This window comes from Arachis hypogaea, chromosome 14, assembly GCF_003086295.3.
Source record: "Arachis hypogaea cultivar Tifrunner chromosome 14, arahy.Tifrunner.gnm2.J5K5, whole genome shotgun sequence".
In the NCBI taxonomy this organism is placed as follows: Eukaryota; Viridiplantae; Streptophyta; class Magnoliopsida; order Fabales; family Fabaceae; genus Arachis; species Arachis hypogaea.
This window is the reverse complement of record NC_092049.1, coordinates 142,647,553-142,662,928: the sequence shown is the minus strand read 5'-3', so window position 1 is coordinate 142,662,928 and position 15,376 is coordinate 142,647,553. Positions and strand designations below refer to the sequence as shown.

Below are 15,376 nucleotides of genomic sequence, written 5' to 3'. Positions count from 1 at the left end.
TATGTCTAACGGAGAGAAACGTTGGGAATTGATTTGTACATTAATTTTTCTTGGGGACTAAAATGTCCGTTTTTAAAATTCTTGAGGATTGATCTGGGTAATCACAAATAAACTGGGACTGATTGGTCTGCCAAAATAAAATTTTGGGAATTGATCACTGTGTATTAATTTTTCTTGGGGACTAAAATGTCCAATTTTAAAATCCTTGTGGAGTGATTTGGGTAATTACTCAAACTTATATAACAAAACTCTTCGATTGCAAAGGGGAGTTTTCCGTGGTAGAGATGAGGATGACCTTATCTTTATTGCCACCGACGAAGGCCAGTGTCTCGTGGTGATGCATCCGCAGCTGATCCTGTGCCTCTTAAGTTTGTACATTTTCTTTAGAGAAGGACATTAAGGTTTGGTAAAACGTAATGTTAATTATTTAATTATTTAACATTGACTTCACAGAATACATTAAAACTAAATGAAACTTTTTTTAGATTCAAATAGGACACTTTAAACATTAGAAATTAAAATAAAATTAAACCCAAATGTAGACCAATTTAATACTTTACCCATCAATATATCTGCCTGAGCTAATTTTTCACTAGATGAGTTTGTCATTAGTTTTACTTTTGTACAAATATATAGCATAGTGGAGTTAAAGTTCCATAACTTTTGATGAGATCCTCCACATTCTGGTCAAGAATTTTTTCTGGAAGTTTGTTTCTTTAATCATATACCATCTTCCTTAAACAAATAATGATCTAGTCTTTTCTTGTTTTGGATTCTTAGGTTAGGTGGTGAGTTACTGAATTTTCACATGCATGCATAAATTAAATACATATACAAAATATGCAAATTCCAACCACAAACAAGAATTAATTATTGTGACATGTATCAGTATATAGTTCTTGTTTAAATCTCTTATGCCCTACCCCCCTTCAACTTAGTACAATATAATTAACTATATGCTTCCCAGTTTCTTCACATGCAATGTTTTGTACTTAGTAGTTAGTACTTAGGACACGTTTTTGCATTATTAATCTTCTTTCTTTTGATGGTTAGTGGAATCACTTTTAGTATAGTACAATTTAAGTGGATTAGGTATTTTTAATCAATTAATACATCATCATCAATAGGTAGATGCAGATGCTTATTAATGCTTTGTGCACTGCACTCCTCAGCTTAAAGTAGTAATAATAATTCACCCAAGAAGTGGTGAAAGAAACACAAACTAGAAAAAAAAGGACAAACAAAACCAAAAATGATGGTGCAAGTGGGAGAGTGTTACTAGATTTTATTTTTGGGTTTCTAAGTGAGTGTCCCATTTTCCTTGTTTCCTTTCTTTGCCATACAAAGCCAAGTCTTGAGTTAGTGGGTAATTACTCACTATTCCTGTTTTTCCGGTCTCGAATTCAGTGCTGCTTCTTTTTTTCTCTCTTCACTGAGAAATTTCAGTTTCTCTTTTTTATGCTATATATATGAGGAGGTGGCCATTCTTGCTGAATCTCTTATTGGGTCTCTTGCTTTTGCTTCAACCATGTCCTTGTCTTGCTGCTTCTCCCATTCTCCATTGCCATTAAAGGTACAGTTTTTCTTTCTCAAGTTTAGTGCTTGATTTGTTCTTTGGTGCTTCTAGTCTTATATACAGTTTCCCCATAAATTTGTTTGCATTGCTTGCTTTTTTCTTTGTTGACTTCTGTGCATTCTTTCCTTAAATGGGTTTTCCTTTTGGACTTTAGAATCAGTAAGACATTATTACTAATGGGAATTTGTGTTTTCTTTGTTCTTTATTTATTCTAATGCATTCAATAGATTAAAGGGGTCCTTTGGATTGATCTATACTAGGTTTATGTTGATATGGTATTGTTAAAAGGGACTTTTGGTTTCAGAAAGTTGGTTCTGTGTCACAAAAAAACACTGAGCTCCCTTTGCTACCTTGGCTAATGGTATAGTAAAAGTATTTCTCTGTGATGAGACAAATGTTTCTGATTTGGGACAAAATTTGCCCAATTACATGTATGTCTACCTGAAAATTTTGGACACTAGAGACAGGAATAGGGACATACAACTTCTTTCTTATATGTGTCTCAGTGTTTCTGTATATGCATCTTTTGTCCTAAGACACTTACCAAACACTAGTTAATAACAAGATCTATTGTTCAAGGAATAATATGCAAAACCTGATTATTTCACAATGAGGAGAAGGTTAAATTATAATGGAAGATAAAAGCCTAGTTAATGTGGTTGGTTTATACTTTCATATTGAAAAATTGGTGTATTTTGATCTCAGGAAATTGCCTTACAATTGAATCTCTATTTCTTATAGATTAAGCACTTGGGGAAGCCTATTAAACCTTGTGGCACGGTTTGTAAGAGGCAACCTTTTACTGTCATAAGCAATGGTGTTGAGCTTTGTAACAAACGGATTGTGAAAACTAGAGTCAATTTAGTTGGAGATTGGAGTTTCATAAGAGGATCCAGAGTTGTTGCCAAACCAAATGCTACACGATCGGTTCATTATCCGAAAAGCAGCCGAATACAAGCTTCCTGTGATTCTTTCTTTCTGCTACATTTACTGCTTTTCTTAAACTCCCTTTTATTATTACACAATGCTTGTGTCTTGTACTCTTTCAAATTGATTCAAGCACTCTGCTCAATGCTTGTGTCGCGTATATTTTCAGGGTTCGACGGATCCCAACTAGTGAGCAGTGTATTTACACTGGGAACAGTTGCAGTGCTCCCATTTTACACACTAATGGTTCTTGCTCCAAAATCTGACCTAGTATGTTTCTTGGTTATCATTGTTGGTTCATGCCAATGTCTTTTCATTCATATAATGTTTTGATATCCTTGAATGCGAAAAATGCAGACTAAGCAGTGTATGGAAAGTAACATACCATATGTAGTGCTTGGCATTCTATATGCATATTTGTTGTATCTTTCATGGACTCCAGAGACAGTAAAATTGATTTTTGCAAGTAAATACTTGCTGCCAGAGGTATGTGTGTATATATTCATTCAACAAAATTGAATTTTGATTTTTGCCAAAGAGTTATATCAGTTGAAAATTGCATTATCTTGTTGTATACTTGGTGCAGCTCTCTAGTATAGGGAAGATGTTCTCTAGTGAATTGACTTTAGCCTCTGCATGGATTCACTTACTGGTTGTTGATCTCTTTGCTGCAAGGTTCCTACATTCTTGGTTCTTATTCCTTCTGAACCAAAATATCTGTCACTGTAATAGTTAAGATTACTCTTCTGATTGTGTGTTTGATTCTAAATACAGGCAAGTTTTTGAAGATGGACAACAGAATCAGGTCGAGACTCGGCATTCGGTTTCTTTTTGCTTGTTCTTTTGTCCCATTGGGATTCTTGCCCATGTAATCACAAAAGCAATGACCAAAACCAGCAGAAAAGAGGGGCATGGCTTGTAGATGATGGCACACAAATGCATGCAAACATAGATTTCATGTGAATTTCACAAGTCTTGTATGAGTTGAACTACAAAATTTTATTGCCATTTCTGCTTCAATCCAAATCAAAAGTGTGTAATTTACCAATTCAATAATCTCATATGGAAATCTGTCATTGACAAATAATACATGTTAAAGAATTCATGAAAGAAACTTCAAACAAAATTGATTCATGAGAATTAATACAAGGAATTATAGGAACCTCTAACAAGGTGAGGCTATGCTTCATTGTTTAGAAACAAATTAAACCAGCAATGACATATGTGCTACAGTTATTGAATTAGCCAAGCTTAAATGTAGATAACTATTTCATTTCTAGGCACATCCTTTTAGAAATGATGAGAAGTTAATGATCAAGATGGAAATTAGTAAGCAAAATTAGAAGATAAATTCAACAAATAAAATATTTCTTTTAGTTCATACGAAAAGAACAGGTTTAGTGATTAAAATGACCACTAAAATCATGTGTGCGCTGCAATTTGTCATGGAAAAATCCATTTAAGAAGTATTATCTCGTTATTGTTTAAGAATTATTTTGATTAACTATTAATCAAAAAGAAAACATGAAATGACAAACACTAGATTGATATTTGAATTTGCAGAAAATATTTTGGTTCAAAGTAAAAATGGGTAATAGCATTTGGTAAATATCCCCTATATGATAGGGCTAGAGCTGAGTTGAGTTGAGTCAAGCTAGACCAAGCTTAAACTCGGCTCACAAAAATTGAGTTTGGCTCACGACTCAATTCATTAACAATCGAATTGATTTCTTAAGCTTGAGCTTGGCTCATCGAAAGTTCATGAGCCGACTCGAGCTCACAAGCTGGCCTAAATAACAGGAACATAATCTATAATTCGGGCAAATGACTAAAATAAATCATTTGGGAGACAAATTTACACAAATACAACTTTTACATATTGCATACGCAAATGCAATTTTTACTATACTATATAAACTGCGAGAGGGGTCCCACGGATTCCAATTGAGCGTAAATCGCTACACCCCTCTAGCGATTTACGTTGACAACTGAAATGGCTAGAAACCGCGGCAGGGGTCTCGCGGTTTCTGTGTATATGCTCAAACGTGCATAAACTGCGATAGGGGTCCAGCAGTTTATGCTTGCACCAAAAACGCCTATATATACCAAGCAGGAGGGAGGGAGTGATGTGATGGTAGAAGGTCATTTTCACACCTTCACAAATGGATAGTGAGGAGAGTTTTTTTGTTCTAGTCCATTGCTCTAAAAAAAAAGACACCGTGTTAAGTTCACTGATAAAGAATCGGTGAGTGTTTTTATCCAGTCAACAAATACTTTGTTAGAGCTAAAGACGAGTATATTGCAAAAGGCAGAGTTGTGTGGGGACAAGTGGGTGAAGAAGGTGTTCTACAAGATTCTTATTGCGGTTGTGTCAACTGGTGTGCAGTATGAAACATTTGTGATAGGGTCGGACGAAGACATGCAGGTTTTGTTTCATTGTCGGCGCAGTTTTCCCGAAGTGAGAATACACGAGCTGTATGCCAAGTTAGAAGATGGTGTCGACAGTTCCGGGGCATCAGCGTCGAATCCTCAGTCGACGACGGTGGGGTGCTTCTACCTCGATGCCTGTCATTACATCTGGTTGTCTGTTGGCTAAACCTGCATCTGTTTCAACTGGGTTAGCTAGGTGACGGTGAACCGAATTGGGTTGAAAATGCGATGTCAGAGGATGATTCGGACGATGAGTCAGATCAGATATTGAGGGACAGTGACGAGGATACTCCTAGGAACCCACCAGCACGTCAGGGGACATCCAGTTCTAGGTCACACCAACACCCGCCACATTTCTCAACTTTGAACTTGGAAGCCGTCGGCCAGCAACCGGACATAGATCACACCTTCGGAGGTCAATGATTACACGAGAAAAATCCTTCTGGAGAATTTCAGATTGACTAGTCTTTCCAGACTAAGGAGAAAGCTGTGTTGAGTGTTAAGAATTATAGCATCACACTTCGGCAACGTAAGGGTAATTGGGAGGTTAGAAGGTTCAACGGACCTCACACTTACTTGGCCACTTCGATTTCGAGCGACCACCGACAGCTTGATCACCACGTCATTTGTGCGAGAATCTTTTCAGTGGTTAGAGTGGATGCAGTGGTTACGATAAAGGTGTTGCAAGAAGCTACTGAGGCAACCTATGGATTCAAGCCTAGTTATAGGAAAGTGTGGATGGCAAAACAGAAGGTAGTTGCACAGATCTACGGGAATTGGGAAGAGTCCTATGCCGAGTTACCCCGTTGGATCCTTGGTGTGCAAGCCACGATGGACGGAACCGTGGCATTGTTGAAGACTTCTCCGGTACGTGTAGGTGATCAGGTGTGCAACATCCTGCAGCGTGATGGTGCACTCCCCAAATGGCATATGAAATGTGTGCATCTCAAGACACCACCTATTAATGAATGTGCTGACTAGGGGCTCATCCAACCAGAACCACCTCGTGTTGAGCCTCGCCAGGTGGTACAAACCAGCCCTCTCCAGATAGGGTATGATCCTGTCATGCAGAGGTTATAAATACACCTACTTGGCTGTAACATGTGAGAAAAATAACCAAACCAAATGAAATTTCATCACTAACAAGTTTAACACAGATTATAAACAGAAACAAACATTACAAGTATCCTCTCTATCCAAACTTAACTAACATTTCAGATATACTTTAAAATTATATATTTTTCAAACTAATTTTACTATGTTGGAAAAATAAAATTGCTAAACTTCTACATATCAATTATCTAAATCTATCACACAACAAGTGATAAATGTTCAACTTTTAAATGCATAAGTCCTACGATAATAAATTTAAAATAATAAAACTTAAATATAAGACTCAAATCTTTAATTTAAAATAATTAAATACTAAACTTATAATTTTAAAATTTAAGAATGTAAAATACAACCATTAGATTCTATTTACAAAATTTAATCTTTAAATTCTAAACTTTAAGTAACTAAAATTATAATATTTGAATTTAAACTTACATATTTAAAAGCTAAAATTTTAAATCTTAGTTTTCAAATACGATAGTTAAACAATCCTACAAGCTTTACAATTTGAACCCTGTATCTCAAATATAAGAGGATCATCATTCTACTTAAATATTTGATCCTACCTTTAAATTTTACATCTTAACTTTGAAATCCTAAACTAGCCAACCCTAAATTATGTGTTTTAACTACTGCATCCGAATATTATATTTTATGTTATATGAAATTCAATAATTAAAAGAAAACAAACTTACCTCTTCCTTGATGTTGCCGACAACGTGCGCAACGCCGTTGAACCGGTAAAGACTGTGTTCGTCCGCCATGGTCTCGGCCCCAACAAAATCCAAATGGCCAAATCTTCTAAACATGAAGAACTTTGTCTTCCTCACCACCTCTCTCTCTCTCTCTCTCTCTCTCTAGTTTCTCTCTCTAGTTTCTCTCTCTAAAAAGATGAAAATGGCTCAAGTTGAATAATTCGCGACTCCCCTCTTGCGTATTTATACTAAAGCATAAACTGTTGGACTCCTGTCGCGGTTTATGCACATTTCACATATATACAGAAACTGCGAGACCCCTGCTGCGGTTTCTAGCCATTTCAGTTGTCAACGTAAACTGCTAGAGGGGTGTAGCAGTTTATGCTCGTTTGGAATCCGTAGGACCCCTCTCGCGGTTTATATAGTATAGTGAAAAATTGCATTTGTTTATGCAATATGCAAAAATTATATCAATTCGACTATGTTACCAACAAGGATTCTACCAACTTCTGCTAACTCTTGTTTATAGCTATAATAGTTTTTAGAATTGAACCGGTCAAGTTATTGGTTCAACCGGTGGGTCACTGGTCGAACCAGTTAACCCAGTATAATTAAATAATTATATAAAATTTAATTATTTTTCCTTATTATAAATACTTTTATTTTGTTTTTATAAAAATAATTATCATTTTTAAATTTTAAACTTTATTAATTAGTTTATATTTATTTTATTATTATATTATTATAGGTGAAAACTCGCATACAGTTGTTTTCATGTAAAGTTGTTATTTAAGACCTGTTAGATGATTTTACAAATTTTGACCCTGTGTGAAACATTTTGGATAAATTTTCCAAAACTCACCAGCTTTGACACTTGGCAGCGCTGGAGTACATGGAGCACGGTGGACTTGCAGAACGCTGGTGCATCGTAGATTCGCCTTCTTCAATTGTGACTCGAGCGGTCCGGTCCGGTTTGTACAAATTTGACCGATTTTGTCGTTTCACTCTGGATTTGACCGGTTCATATCGGTTTTTTATCTTAAGCAGTCCTAACCTTGGACCGGACTGGTATTGAGTTCGATTTACCGATTTTCTAGTCAAACTGACCGGTCCAGTCCGATTTTAATACCTATGATAGCTATGTTTAATGGAAGTATTTTTTGTGCATATGTCTAATAAAAGTGTCTTTTTTATGGCCGTGTTTAATGGAAGTGTCTTTATAGATGTATCTCCTAGATGTATCTCCTTATACATGTGTTTAAAATATAATAATTAATTATTATTGGTAATAAATTGGCAGATAGTATATTGGTACCTATACTTTTTTCAAATTATATTTGAATAAATTTGATGCCAAAATAATTTATTTTAGTCATTTGCTCCTATAATTTTATATTAAAAAATATCAATTTTATATATTGTATATCTATTAATTATAAATTTTTTATTTATGTCTTAAATCAAAATCATATAAAAATAATTATATATATTAATATTTTATATATATATATATATATAATATTAAAAATATAAATTAAATGTATATAGAATATACATATTAATATATAATAGAATTAGTTCACGGACTAATGAATTAAACTTATCTAAATTCAAACTCAAACTTGATTCATTTAATTTCTGAACTTAAATTCCAGACTTAAACTCGATGATAAGCTCACAAACTCACCTTATCAAATTATTGACTAGTTGAGTTCGAACTAACTCATAAATCGGCTTAATTCACTTCGAACCTTACATATCTATGACTATTTATTCTTCGTTAAAATGAGTAGTGTATGCTTCAGTTTTGTTGCTTCTCTCTCTGTTTATGGCTCCTCAATTGCTAACACCACCAACTCGCTCTCGACTCGCCCGAGTCACGCGGTGCCTTCTCACTCGCCACCGCCACCACCGCCGGTTCTCGACAAATGCAACAACAGAAAGAAGTCAAAAAACAAAAGGTGCTTCCTTTTCAGGAAATGAAATAAAGCTGCCAGCGGCACTGCGAGACAAGAATGTGGTGCAGCTCAAGTGCGAGTCCTCCTCTGGTTTTTGCAATGTCTTTATTGTTGGCACTGTTTATAATTCTCAGGTACATTTCAATCAATGTCTACAATTTCATCCTTGTTATTCTCTTTTGCCCCTTTCAATTTTGTTCCTTTGGTTGCAGAGATCACGCGAACAAGTAAAAAGAATAATCGGCCACTTGAAACCACAGGTTACGTTATGCACCTCAGTTCTTGAAATCATAATTCATTGTTTTTGAGATTTAATTTTCGTCTACTTACTGTGTAAAGGAGTTTTAGGATGTAAGGTTTAGATAAATATTCAATGGCGTATTAGAGTTAAACCCTTAGGTAATTCATGAGATTGGCCGCGAGCACTGAATAGTACGTGAGATCCCAATTGCCCTAATTACGTCCCTAAGGCGTGCACCACGTTCGTCCCTATTGGCGTGATCAGTCATCTCAGGACGTAATTGGTGCAATTGGGATCTTCAGGCTATGGTCAATTTCAAGGACCACTTTGAAATTTAACTCGGGTATTAGCGAAAGTCACTAATTTTGAAATTATTATTTTGTATTGGTGTTTTCCTGCAGGCTGTGCTTTTAGGATTATGCCAAAGTGGCTCAGCAGTGCTTTATCCTCCAATTGATACAAGGGTTTAGATTTTTCTGTCTATTAGGGTTAGAACTTTCAAGTTTCAATTATAGTTTGATATTATCCTTAATAGCTTCATCATATTTGCATTCAAAATTTTTGACAGCCTGGTAAACAACCTGAGGTTGGTCCTGTTAGCGAATTTCGAGTGGCATTTGAAGAAGCAAGAAAGTATGGTGGCAAAGTGTATCTCGGCGATCGCCATGAAAAGGTTAGATGAATTTTTATATTCAAGTATGTTTACTGCTGCTGCATGAAATCTTGTTGTGCATTCAACGAGATGTGAATGGATACAGTGGTTAAGGTTAATTAATTTCTATGCAACGGTTGTGACAGATTACCATGGGCAGAGTCATCAGAAAGATTACACTTTTGGACTTCATAAAACTATGTTCTCTTCCCTTCAAAGACGTTCCCCACTTAAGTAAGCTTCTTGAAACTTTCCCTATAGATCGCTCAAGCATCACGCAGGGTTTTCCCAAATTGGTAAGCTAAGCTTCAGAATCCCTGCATAATTGTGGAATGAATTGGTTGTTATATTATATATTACTTCTAAAGGAATTCCTTCTTGTTTGGTTCTAATTTCGGATTGCTTTCTTCAGAGACAGGTAATTGAACACATGGAAGGAGAAGGTATTAATCAGGAAATACGTGAGTTTAAGGTGCTTACGGTTTTGCAGGAGACTGTTCTACATGAACGAGATCAGTAAGATGTCTCTAACTTACCTTACTCTCTGAGAAAATAAATCTAAGCTTTTTCTTATTGTTTTTTCTCATCCAAAATATTCTAAATAGTAGCGGATTAAAAATGTGGCCTACGATGATCAAATTCTAGACCATTTGGTCAAAGAGTCTATGTTTGTTATGAATCCTCTCTCTCAACAGCATAAATAATTAGGCAGAATCACATGAATGATTTTATATCTTACTGCGTCCAATTTGTCTTTGTTATGCATTTACTATGATGTGTATGCAGTATCAACAATTTTTTATTCATTTTCCCTTTCAAAAATTCAGATACATGTCTCACTCACTACTAGAAGTGGCTAAGAGGAATAACTGTGTTGTTGCTGTTGTTGGAAAGGGGCATTTACCAGGAATAAAGAAGCATTGGCAGCAAGATATATCGGTTAGGAACATTTCTCACATTTCAATTATCTGCAGCATTCCATGCATGAGATTATGCAGCTTGTTAACTTCAAACCATTTATATTAAATCCATTTGTTCCATGATTTTTGTCACTTTAAAAATTTGGTACATTCATAACTCATTATATCTGCATTCTAAAGTATGATAGGAGGTTTTATTAATGCAATTTGGTTTTACTTTTTTGTTAGGTGGCGCCTCTCCTCCAAGTTCCATCTTCCAAACATACTATAATGAAGTTGTGTATCTCTGTTAGTGTTGTCATGGTTGGGGTATCCATGATTGGGAGATATCTTTGAATCAAAATATGACTTGCCAAGTGGAGATTTTTCTGATCATGATTGTGTTTACACTTTCTAACTTGAAATGAACTTGTAAATTGTAATAGACAAACATGGGATGATTATCCTAATATGTGAAGAAAAACTAGAGGTCATATTTCAAAATCTGGTGCTCTGCCTCATGGAAACATTTTTTGAGATTTAATTTAATCATACAAAATGAAAATATACAGTTTTTCACGGCTTTTCTCCATTTTCAAGGTAGTGTTTGTTTTGAAGTATTGAGACAGAGACTGAGACTCAATATCATATTTGTTGGTTCAGAAATTGGTACTAAAATTTCTGTTTCTGTCTTTAAAATTTCAGTATTTCAGTACCTCCAAAAAGTGGGGACACAAGGGACTAAAATTTTTAGAAATGAAGACTGAAATTTTAATAACATTTTATACCTAAAATACCTTCATTTCAATTAATTAATTTCAATTTTATTCTTTGTACAAATTAAATTAAAATTTCATTCTTATTTCAATTTCTGTTTTCCACTTTGTACCAAACAGAATACTGAGATTTTTTTAATCTCTGTCTGACTGTTTCTTAGTCTCAATCTCTCGGTCTCTGTCTTTTCTCCACCAAACACTACCAAACTGTTGCTGTCGATCTAAATGAGAAACGCTAGATTTCTCCATTCATCACCATTACGCAGCATGAAATGATGTTACAATAAACAACACTGGTGAGAAGCACGAGAATTACTTTTTTTATTGGTGCTTTATATGACAATGTAATATATTTTGAAATTTTAAATAAAGAACACTTAATTATCTTAAATAAGTCCCACCAAAAGTCTCAAATCCGATTAGGAGCCATGCTAAACCTGGTTATGACCCGCTAATAGTAGTTCTGGAAAACCCAAGTAATCTTCTTGGTGTAATTTACGCAGAGGATACCAGTAGTTTCAAACAAATAAATTAAGTACATATATTAAATTAAGAAGGACATAAAAAATTTAAACACGTAAATTAAAAACATGCCAGTCAATTTTTATTTTACTTGTTAATTTTGGAAGGCTCATCTTGCACCTTGTTATCAAGAATCTCAACCCGACCTCTTAGTTTGATTTTAATTAAACATGAAATGAGAAACACTAGATTGGTATTTGAATTTGTAATAGGCTAATAGCATTTGGTAAATATATTCTTCCTTAAAATTATGGTAGAAACTCAGATAACTTCACGTAAAGTTGATACTTAAATGATTTGACTAAATTTTCATCTAAAGGCTCTCACTTAAATGATTTGACTAATTTGATTAAATTTTCATCTAAAGGCTCTCAGATATTAACTTAAGGTGAAGTCGACTTTTAATGTATGCTTCAATCTCTGTTTATGGCTCCTCAATTGCTAACACCACCAACTTGCTCTCGACTCGCCCGAGTCACGCGGTGCCTTCTCACTCACCACCGCCACCACCGCCGATTCTCGGGAAATGCAACAACAGAAAGAACAAAAGGTGCTTCCTTTTCAGGAAATGAAATAAAGCTGCCAGCGGAACTGCGAGGCAAGAATGTGGTGCAGCTCAAGTGCGAGTCCTCCTCTGGTTTTTGCAATGTCTTTCTTGTTGGCACTGTTTATAATTCTCAGGTACATACATTCATTCATTCATTCAATCAATCAATCAATGTCCACAATTTTCATCCTTGTTATTCTCTTTTACCCCTTTCAATTTTGTTCCATTGGTTGCAGCGATCACGCGAACAAGTTAAAAGAATAATCGGCCACTTGAAACCACAGGTTACGTTATGTACCTCAGTTCTTGAAATCATTATTCATTGTTTTTGGGATTTAATTTTCATGTACTTATTGTGTAAAGGATTTTTAGGATTTAAGGTTTAGATAAATATTCAATGGCTTATTAGAGTTAAACCCTAAAGTAATTCATGAGATTGGCTGCGAGAATTGAATAGTACATGATCCCAATTGCCCTAATTATGTCCCTATTGGCGTGATGAGTCATCTTAGGACATAATCAGTGCAATTGGGATCTCTGGACTATGGTCAATTTCAAGGACCACTTTGAAGGTTAACTCGGGTATTAGTAAAAGTCACTAATTTTGAAATTATTATTTTGTATTGGTTTTTTCCTGCAGGCTGTGTTTTTAGGATTATGCCAAAGTCGCTCAGCAGTGCTTTATCCTCCAATTGATACAAGGGTTTAGATTTTCTGTCTATTAGCTTTAGAACTTTCAAGTTTCAATCATAGTTTGATATTATCCTTAATAGCTTCATCATATTTGCATTCAAATTTTTTGACAGCCTGGTAAACAACCTGAGGTTGGTCCTGTTAGCGAATTTCGAGTGGCATTTGAAGAAGCAAAAAAATATGGTGGCAAAGTGTATCTTGGCGATCGCCTTGAAAAGGTTAGATGAAATTTTGTATTCAAGTATATTTATTGCTGCTGCATGAAATCTTGTTGTGCATTCAACGAGACGTGAATGAATACAGTGGTTAAGGTTAATTAATTTCTATGCAACGGTTGTGACAGATTACCAACGCCAGATTTATCAGACAGATTGGATTTTTGGACGTGATAAAACTATTTTCTCTTCCCTTTAAAGACCTTCCCCACTTAACTAGCCTTCTTCTTCGTTTGGCAATAGATGGCAAAGGCAACATTCGGGGTTTTCCCAAAGTGGTAAGCTAAGCTTCAGAATCCTTACATAATTGTGGAATGAATTGGTTATTATATTATATATTACATCTAAAGGAATTCCTTCTTGTTTGATCCTAATCTGGGATTGCTTTCTTCAGGATGAGTTAATTGAACAATTGGAAGGAGAAGGTATTAATCAGGAAATACGTGAGTTTAAGGTGCTTATGGTTTTGCAGGAGACCATTCTACATGAACGAGCTCAGTAAGATGTCTCTAACTTACCTTACTCTATGAGAAAAGAAATCTAAGCTTTTCCTTAACAGTTTTTCTTATCCAAAATATTCTAAATAGTAGTGGATTGCTTCTGAGGTTATGTATAATAAATGGTCTTTAGGTCTGTTGAAATACATTCTTTTATTTAGAAAAATGTGGGCAAGGATGATTGTAGACCATTTGGTCAAAGAGTCTATGGTTGTTATGAATCCCCTCGCCCAAAATCATAAACAATTCAGCAGAACCACATGAAAGATTTTACGTCTAACTGCGTCCAATTTATCTTTGTTATGCATTTACTATGTTGTGTCTACAATATCAACAATTGTCGATTCATTTTCCCTTTCAAAAATTCAGATACATGTCTCACTCACTACTAGAAGTGGCTAAGAGGAATAACTGTGTTGTTGCTGTTGTTGGAAAGGGGCATTTACCAGGAATAATGAAGCATTGGCAGCAAGATATATCGGTTAGGAACATTTCTCACATTTCAATTATCTGCAGCATTCCATGCATGAGATTATGCAGCTTGTTAACTTCAAACCATTTATATTAATCCATCCGTTCCATGATTTTTGTCACTTTAAAAATTTGGTACATTCATAACTCATTATATCTGCATTTTAAAGTATGATAGGAGGTTTTATTAATGCAATTTGGTTTTACTTTTTTGTTAGGTGGCGCCTCTCCTCCAAGTTCCATCTCCCAAACATACTATAATGAACTTTTGTATCTCTGTTAGTGTTGCCATGGTTGGGGTATCCATGATTTGGAGATATCTTTGAATTAAAATATGACTTCCCAAGTGGAGATTTTTCTGATCATGATTGTGTTTACGCTTTCTAACTTGAAATGAACTTGTAAATTGTAATAGACAAACATGGGATGATTATCCTAATATGTGAAGAAAAACTAGAGGTTCATATTTCAAAATCTAGTGCTCTGTCTCATGGAAACATTTTTTGAGATTTAATTTAATCATACAAAATGAAAATATACAGTTTTCCATGGCTTTTCTCCATTCTCAAACTGTTGCTATCGTTCTGTGCATATTTGTGTAACATTGAAAATAAAATCTGATTTAATGTCTTAATTACACAGACTAACATAAGATTTAATGGCTTCTTTACGGTGGTTAGTTAACATATTTTATTCATAAAATATGAATTTAAGATTTTATTTAACAAAAATAAGATTATTATTTCACTATTTTGAATGAATTAAATAATCTATCTATTTTACCTACCTATCTATCTATTTTATCTATATAAAAGTTAATACTCATATTTTCTTACAACTAGAGAATAATATCTCTTCTATCTTATTCTATTGTCACATAAACTTTTTTGCCAAATTTTAATTTTTATAGAATTTTAAAATTTTTTATTATCCCTCCTGATCTAATGACCTTTATTAACATTATCTTTTTAATTAATAATGAATTTAATATTATTATCAGATTATTTTTTAAGAAAAAAAAGGTCATAGTATTTATTTGTTATTAATTCTATTTATTAAAATATTACTCTATTCTTATATATTTTATATTATAGATCAAATAATCTTATATATACAGTAAAATTACACCAAAATAATTATTATTAGTGCTATGGACAAAACTGG

The 15,376-nt window shown here is 34.4% G+C and overlaps 3 protein-coding genes across 4 annotated transcripts; all 3 read left to right on the top strand.

The window, feature by feature from the left end:
* The first annotated feature begins 1,054 nt into the window (after positions 1-1,054).
* LOC112798254 (protein ABA DEFICIENT 4, chloroplastic-like) lies at positions 1,055-3,587 on the top strand. Of its 2 annotated transcripts, XM_025841495.3 has the most exons (7): positions 1,176-1,366; positions 1,447-1,573; positions 2,318-2,540; positions 2,673-2,773; positions 2,861-2,989; positions 3,090-3,178; positions 3,278-3,587. In XM_025841495.3, exons 2-7 carry the CDS (start codon positions 1,529-1,531, stop codon positions 3,423-3,425), a joined length of 735 nt encoding a protein of 244 aa, XP_025697280.1. In that variant the 5' UTR covers positions 1,176-1,366; positions 1,447-1,528; the 3' UTR covers positions 3,426-3,587. The 2 variants fall into 2 exon arrangements, with proteins under 2 accessions (XP_072071764.1, XP_025697280.1); XM_072215663.1 differs by having other exon boundaries at positions 1,055-1,573.
* A 4,827-nt stretch (positions 3,588-8,414) lies between these two features.
* On the top strand, positions 8,415-10,995 carry LOC112798253 (uncharacterized). The gene is made up of 8 exons (XM_025841491.3): positions 8,415-8,833; positions 8,912-8,959; positions 9,342-9,404; positions 9,509-9,613; positions 9,739-9,888; positions 10,005-10,108; positions 10,420-10,531; positions 10,741-10,995. The coding sequence occupies exons 1-8, from the start codon at positions 8,570-8,572 to the stop codon at positions 10,846-10,848; spliced, it is 954 nt and encodes a 317-aa protein (XP_025697276.1). The 5' UTR covers positions 8,415-8,569; the 3' UTR covers positions 10,849-10,995.
* Positions 10,996-12,133: 1,138 nt separating this feature from the next.
* LOC112798252 (uncharacterized) lies at positions 12,134-14,686 on the top strand. The gene is made up of 8 exons (XM_025841490.3): positions 12,134-12,470; positions 12,573-12,620; positions 12,977-13,039; positions 13,143-13,247; positions 13,373-13,522; positions 13,639-13,742; positions 14,111-14,222; positions 14,431-14,686. The coding sequence occupies exons 1-8, from the start codon at positions 12,198-12,200 to the stop codon at positions 14,536-14,538; spliced, it is 963 nt and encodes a 320-aa protein (XP_025697275.1). The 5' UTR covers positions 12,134-12,197; the 3' UTR covers positions 14,539-14,686.
* The last annotated feature ends 690 nt before the right edge of the window (positions 14,687-15,376 follow it).

Bases quoted from the DNA above. Each gene is read 5' to 3' on its own strand.
- LOC112798252 (XM_025841490.3), top strand. From the start codon at position 12,198: ATGCTTCAATCTCTGTTTATGGCTCCTCAATTGCTAACACCACCAACT. The intron at 12,471-12,572 runs GTACATACATTC...CATTGGTTGCAG, and splicing joins GCACTGTTTATAATTCTCAG to CGATCACGCGAACAAGTTAA. The intron at 13,523-13,638 runs GTAAGCTAAGCT...TGCTTTCTTCAG, and splicing joins TTCGGGGTTTTCCCAAAGTG to GATGAGTTAATTGAACAATT.
- LOC112798254 (XM_072215663.1), top strand. From the start codon at position 1,529: ATGTCCTTGTCTTGCTGCTTCTCCCATTCTCCATTGCCATTAAAG. The intron at 1,574-2,317 runs GTACAGTTTTTC...TATTTCTTATAG, and splicing joins ATTCTCCATTGCCATTAAAG to ATTAAGCACTTGGGGAAGCC. The intron at 2,990-3,089 runs GTATGTGTGTAT...TACTTGGTGCAG, and splicing joins GTAAATACTTGCTGCCAGAG to CTCTCTAGTATAGGGAAGAT.
- LOC112798253 (XM_025841491.3), top strand. From the start codon at position 8,570: ATGGCTCCTCAATTGCTAACACCACCAACTCGCTCTCGACTCGCCCGA. The intron at 8,834-8,911 runs GTACATTTCAAT...CTTTGGTTGCAG, and splicing joins GCACTGTTTATAATTCTCAG to AGATCACGCGAACAAGTAAA. The intron at 9,405-9,508 runs GTTTAGATTTTT...AATTTTTGACAG, and splicing joins ATCCTCCAATTGATACAAGG to CCTGGTAAACAACCTGAGGT.